Raw genomic sequence first — 6,997 nt, 5'->3', positions numbered from 1 at the left:
CCATCAACAGAGCACCATGCTTGCAGTGGCAAGCCTGACTTGTATCCATGCCGGATACTTGGGTGGCGGTGGAGGAATCGGACGTGGAATCGGCCATGGTGGCGGAGGAGGTGGCTTTGGCTACGGAAAGGCAAGTGGGGCTGTCCACAATGTTTGTGACCGCCTTCTAGGTATTTCCGACTGTTTGATGTGACTAAAAGGAAACGGAAGATGAAAGTTCAGTGATGACATGAGGCTAAAACCTGTAGATTGTGCTGGCAAATGTAAGTCTTCTTGCCGAAACGTAGGCACCGAACTGAGGCCTCTACCGTGGCCTCTACCATGGCCTCTACCTTGCCTGAAGTATCGTCTCTCGTCTCTCTCCCCCCTCTCTCTTATATATATATATATATATATATATATATATATATATATATATATATATATATATATATATATATATATATAACACAGAAAATAAGGGTTGGCAGTCATGAAAACCTCGGAGAGCAAAGGGGAGGTTGTGGTAGGTCATGGAAACAGATAAAGAATTTGGAAAGAAAGAAAGAAAGCGGAGAAAAAATGCCCGCCAGGTGGGATCCGAACCCACGACCTCCAGAATACCGGTCTGGTGCGATAACCACTACGCTACCGGCGGGGCGATATTCTCCCCCGCTTTCTGGGGTATTTATGTCAATGTAATTTTTTCCTGTGCTTGGGGGTGGTAGCCAGCGCCACTCTGACTTCTCGGGGTGAAGGGGACCTTCTTTTTTATATATATATATATATATATATATATATATATATATATATATATATATATATATATATATATATATATATATATATATATATATATATATATATATATATATATATATATATATATATATATATTGTGAGGCCGTAGATAGAAGGTGACGGGACCGTTGCTTTCGCAGCTCCTTTATTCCGAGGCGTCAGGCGGGGACGAAGCAAGATGGCGACCCAGCGTCCCTGCTGATGATGATTAGCCGAAGACGAGGTTGTGCCGGTGATGATGAGTATGTACAGCAGATGATGCGGTAGCCGCAAGCTACTGGTGATGATGATTAATACCAATTGGGACAAATATCTCCTAGCAGGCAGCAAGACACAAACTCAGCTCACAATATATATATATATATATATATATATATATATATATATATCAAAGTTGCAGTCCATATTGCCAGTGCTGTTTGGCGTTTTAACAGTGTTTTATAGTGCCGAATGAGGTATGATTGCCTTTTTTTATGCAGGAATAAATAATTGAAAATTCAAGTCGAGAAAGAATGCGCCGTTTTTTTTCCGGAAGCGGGAATCGAACCCACAACCTCCGCATAACGCGTGCGGTGCATAACGCGTGCGTTATGCGGAGGTTGTGGGTTCGATTCCCGCTTCCGGAAAAAAAACGGCGCATTCTTTCTCGACTTGAATTTTGAATTATTTATTCCTGCATAAAAAAAAGGCAATCATACCTCATTCGGCACTATAAAACACTGTTAAAACGCCAAACAGCACTGGCAATATGGACTGCAACTTTGATATGTGTCCTTACGGAATCCCTCGTCCCCTACGTCTGTGTTCTACAATATATATATATATATATATATACAGACATACATAAATACATTTATATCTGCGTTTGTGCATGTGCGTGTATACTGTGGTGGTTGAACAAGTTGATGCGCAAATAGTTAATATGTTATCAAAATATTCTATAGGCGCTGTGGGCGCTGTGATGTGCGGAACAAGGGTGACAAAATGATGTCTAGTCTCCGGCAGGTCCAGTAACGTTGTAACACTTACCAAGTTCGCATCCAGTCACAAATCTTTGAAATTAAATGTCCTTGAGGCGCCGTCTCCAAATGGTCTGTGTTAGGGAAGTATGCTTTGGGCCCATGTCACTCAGAAATGATGCCAATGTCGATCCACCACTTGGAAACGCACGCATTATTCAGCCTGCGAAATTAAAATTTTGTCTGCATAACGCGCTGTTCATACGCAGCTCTGGCAGCCGTACAGCTTCGGCTACCAGGTACTCGACGGACACGGCACGCAGCACCGGGAGGAGAAGAGCAACGGCCTGGGTGGCGTTCAAGGAACCTACGGCTACACAGATGCCTGGGGACACTTCCGACAGGTGCACTACATCGCCGACAAGCACGGCTTCCGGGCCAAGGTGATCACCAACGAGCCCGGAACGGCCAACCAGCAGCCGGCCGCCGTGAAGATGTTCTCCGGTGGCGCTGGAGGCCACGGACGCTAGGACTGCGCATCACAACCGGAGAACAAAGCATCTTAACCGAGAAATGACGCCCGCTCATGTACAGCAAGAGACCAGTGGAGTGTTCAATTGATGACGTAGGTGAAGAGGTTTTTGAATTAGTTTTTGCGATTTTTGCTACATTTGGAGATGCCTAAAATTTTAGATTTTCTCTTTTAGCTTGTATATATGCTACACGTCTTTCGCCGAAGGGCTTGCTTTGGTTGTATGTACAGGTGACCCTTGTTCTTCGAGAGTACTTATGGCTTCAGGTATGAAACTTGTTGTTTTCGTATGATTTAAAAATGTACGATCCGTGAGTTTGTTGTGGCTAGGTGCTGTATTGTCTTGGTTGTCAAGTACTTTCGGTGCTTTTACGATTGTGGCAATAGCGATTCAACTTTTTGCATTCGGAGCCTAGAAGGCTACTAACAGGTTGGGTCAGATTATCAAATTATATTGCCGTGAATGTGAGTATTTATGTACACCAATCGTTTAAACATGTAACCCGATATCTGTCAACATGGTGCTTCTTGACTGTGGCATCTTTCGTGAGCTAGAAGTAAATAGTCATTTAGGTCACCATGCTGACATGAAGTGAAATTCTGGCACGTACTTAATAAGGATTGGCGCTGACCTACACTCTGTGGGGTACTACTAAGAAGTCCTTAAAGCATCGCATTTTAACATCACTTGCATACAAAAGTTATGAATTGCGTAGACGAAATTTGGGTGAGACGGTTTTGATTCATATCGGGAAAAGCGCTAAGAGAAACTTGCTAGATGGGGTCACAAAGGCATGATTGTGTTTTTGCCAAAGTTGCGTTTCACACTCACTCTCATTCTACTTGACATAGCGTGGAGTAACGTACACTTCTAAGCAATTACTTTATGATTCACACAGTGCTCTGTGGGCACCCGCCTTGCCCGCTATTGCTCTTAGAGTTTTTTTCACAGTAGAAAAAGGTCTCAGCCACCTTAGAGAAGTAATATAATGAGTACCTCTAAAATATTGAGAAATTTAAGGAACACGCTGGGAAATAGGTAGACAGGCAAAGACACAGAACTTAGCGACCAACCTTGTGCTGACTGGCGTCCGTACCTGCATTGTTGGGGCCCTTAGGTGCTTGAAAGGACTTGTCCTTAACGGGGCTCTGGATGCTTGGTTCGAAACGAACTTTTGTTGAGCGTTGTCAAAGTCTGCAAGCTTGTACACACGGGGCAAACAATACAGAATAAGTGTGATAAAATGTTTATCTCCAACAGACCATGAAAACCAAATATCTGATGACTGCTTCTTAAGGAGTAACAACATAGCGAATGGTCCTCAGAAATTGTGTAATCGAAGCAACAAAACACAAGCGGCCACTTGGTTCCTACTAAGGAGTAACAATAAAAGTGGTAAGCGGGTTCTATTTTGGACAGCGTTTGCAAAAACGAAAGGCAGCTAGATGATTGGGCATAAATGAGTGAAAAATTACTTATATATATATTGTAATGTTGTCTTTGGCACAATCATATCAGCGCAGTCACAAGTGTAATTTTTTACTGTAAGTTTATTCTGAATCCGATTTTTAAGCATTGCTATTAAAAATAATACTGTTATAACAAGCCCATCTGCGTAAGGTGCCTACTCCAGTTCATACTGAATTCTATCCGCATGGTGTAACTTACCCTTATATGTAATGCATGGCGCATGAAAAAATAACCATATAGTCTTATACTTTGAAGGAAGCTTTATTTACCTATTATATTTGCCTGTTTTTTTGGCTGGGAATATTTTGCATGCATGGCATTTTTCTGTGGGCTATATGAGTTTACAGGACGCAATAACGAGGGCACGTTGATTTTTACAGTCTCGATAACTGGTGGGGGTCTTTCGTGATTAGGCGGTTCTTCGGGACTAGAAGCGGATAACCGGCATAGCTAAACTGAGCTCAATCCTCAAGGCCACAAAGCAATGATTTTGATCAGAAGAATATGAATGCCATCAGCATTTTATGGTGGACATTTCGAAATATTTGCAGGTCGACTTCCTCCCGTGGAAGCGCTGTCCCCTCCACATAAGTGACATGTGTAAGAAAAAACTGCATGATGTTTCTATGTAGTTTTCACCGGTAATATAAAATAAACTATGAGAGGTGCCGAAGAGAGTGTGCACTTTTTGCATACTGCCGAAAGCTACACTGACCACGCATCTATCTCGCCGAGGACATTTGGACGGTCGCGGGAATATGGCTGAGAGAATCTTAAAAAGGACACACTGTAGTGTCGACTAATGTAGCCAAGCTTGAATCTGTAGCCAACGGGAATATAGAGATGACATTCAAGCGTTCTTATTTTTAAACGTTTTGGTGCGTGTTCTAACTTCGCGTATTTTGTAAATATAACAAAGTACTGTTGTTTGCCCTGAGGCACTTCTGAAGCAGAATTGTAGCATAAATTAACTATTGTGTAAATATTTTATGTTGTTCATTCAAAGGTAGAGAGCCTGACAGGCTTTGTAGTACTTTTGTAAATAGGCAAACCTGATGCTTCCGCTTTCATCTTGTAGTATATGTGTTGGGTGTTCGTCTGTTGTAGCGTATACGTACGAGTTTGTTTTTTTGTCTTTTTTACTTCACTGTCGAAATTACTGATCATGACATCTGTAAAAATAACTCTCTCTGTATTTGAAACGGATATCATCTAAATGATTTGAAGGAAGCGAACCTAACGTTAAGTCCATACAGAAAAATCACAAGCTTATAAGTAGACATGGCACTGTTCGTGTGTTTGCTATTGTCTTGCTTTTTACCGTGCTCGCTTTTTCTTCTTGATCATAAGCACTGGGTCCAAGGACATTCTGTGTGAATCGCTTTGCTTAGTATATTCGCTGGTGCTTTGGTGCGTGCATGCTGGAGGTGGGACAAAATATGATATATGTCAGTGCTTTGACATTGCATGACTTGTTTACTATTGCTTGTCATTTACTGCTGTGTAGTAAAACTTTGCATCAAACAAACTGCCTTTTACTTATTGTCAACCTCTGCGTTGCAAGTGCGGTGATATGCAAAATAGAGGTGCTGTTTAACATCGAAGCTTGATTCTTGCGAAAGAAATATTTTTTGTTCAGATTGCCAGCACAGGCAATTTTATAGAGGCTTGCAACCCTATAGGCAGTGTTACATGTCGCCCACATCGCACATTGACTACTAAGGACGCTACGCTGGAACTTACATGACTAATTGGCTTTTTTGTTAATGAGGAGCTTGGTGTTGATGGACATAGGTGAGACGCCCCATTCTGATAAGGCATTCCGGTAGAAAGGTTGGTCAGCAAAGTTGATGTGAAAGCTTACACTGTGAATTTTCTACTAAGTAAAAAGGACAATTTAATTATTCGGCGATCACTTGACAGGTTGCAGGTTAGGTTGTAGGGTCCACGGTATGGGGAAGTCACTTTAGGGAGGAGGATAACTAAAAATGAGTACAGAAATGCCGCTGCCCTTTCGCCATTCCCATCGCATGGCTTGGTAATAGTGGCCCTAACAAGACGTTCACGAGTCAGCAGGGCGGGATTTAGCGAGTACGTGTATTGCACGGGAGGCATAGATAAGAAAAAGTGTTAGTGGGAAACTCATCCTCGATGTGTCCACAACTGAATTTCGAGGAAAGAAATTGAGACCGTGGAGTTTCTACTGCACAGACGATTGGATGTTTATGTCAATTCAAGCCTAGTCAAGCCAAGTCGTCATTTCCAGCAAAATTTTTTGGGGCTCCCCGAAGCGAAAAGCGCTCATATACCGCTTGAAAGTGCCGGGGGGGAGGGGGGGTGTGGAGGGCGTACAGGCAGCGAGACATCTTAAGGAACAGAGACATCAAAGTGTTGCTCGATCACATTACAAAAAATATAATGATGCCTATATATAAGTAAAAACATTTACAAATATAGTAACACATTTTTCGAAAGTTTCTGTGGAAAAATAAAACACTCCCAGTCATACACTTCTGAATGTTACAAACAGTTCTGCAATAGGAAACGCACATGTGCAATAACACTGCAAGAGAAAATTGGCAGAGAACCGGAAACCTTCACACTTGCATCGATGGTGGGTAATGCGTCGACAACAAAAAGATACCAGTATCAACAAAGGCTGCACTATAGAGCAAAATGTTAAACAGATGCTACGAGTTGCAAAATAAGCGCACAATCGCCTTCTAGATAGTGTGTTAGCACGAATGCCCCTTTCTTCCAAACTATTCAGAATGAAAGGTATGCGGTGTGTTAAAGATTGTAGAAGATAATTCGTGCGCCGGCGTGGAACAAGCCACACGTAAGGAGTGCGGGTGCGCAGATAACTCTCTGGAACTCTTGGATTAGTCAGAGGTCTTAAGAAAAGTTGCAAAGTTTTATTCGAAAAAAAGTAAGAATGAAGTAGCCTGAGATCAAAAACATATTTTGCACTTATAATTTGATTTCTCCACAGCCACATTAGCTATGGGGCGGAGTGCTTTTTTCTGTAGCAAATTAATAGTGTTCAAGTTTACTAGTGGTGCCCCAAACACGGGTGCAGTAGTTAAATAGGACGCTAATAATTTTGTTTTGTGACTTTATTTACACTATGCCACCTCAAATAAGAATCTGAAAAAGTAACGCTTCCATTGCATTCAATGAAGTACAAATTTTAGTGACCCTAACTTTACCATTTATGCTGCAGCCGAAGTGCAAAACTTCGCGTTGAGTCCTGAG

At 42.0% G+C, this 6,997-nt stretch overlaps 1 protein-coding gene across 1 annotated transcript; it reads left to right on the top strand.

Moving 5' to 3' along the window:
* The first annotated feature begins 321 nt into the window (after nt 1–321).
* LOC144153229 (cuticle protein 16.8-like) lies at nt 322–5,169 on the top strand. Its single transcript, XM_077684880.1, has 2 exons — nt 322–342; nt 2,009–5,169. Exons 1-2 carry the CDS (start codon nt 322–324, stop codon nt 2,267–2,269), a joined length of 282 nt encoding a protein of 93 aa, XP_077541006.1. The 3' UTR covers nt 2,270–5,169.
* Nucleotides 5,170–6,997: the final 1,828 nt, after the last annotated feature.

This window comes from Haemaphysalis longicornis, unplaced genomic scaffold (assembly GCF_048455015.1).
Source record: "Haemaphysalis longicornis isolate Haplotype H1 unplaced genomic scaffold, Haemaphysalis longicornis Haplotype H1 scaffold_9, whole genome shotgun sequence".
Lineage (NCBI taxonomy): Eukaryota > Metazoa > Arthropoda > Arachnida > Ixodida > Ixodidae > Haemaphysalis > Haemaphysalis longicornis.
The sequence above is the reverse complement of the archived record's forward strand: the minus strand, read 5'-3'. Positions and strand labels throughout refer to the sequence as shown.

Excerpts from the sequence above, each read along its gene's own strand:
- LOC144153229 (XM_077684880.1), top strand. The coding sequence starts at position 322 with ATGGCCTCTACCTTGCCTGAA. Across the intron at positions 343-2,008 it reads TGGCCTCTACCTTGCCTGAA|CTCTGGCAGCCGTACAGCTT; the intron begins GTATCGTCTCTC and ends GTTCATACGCAG.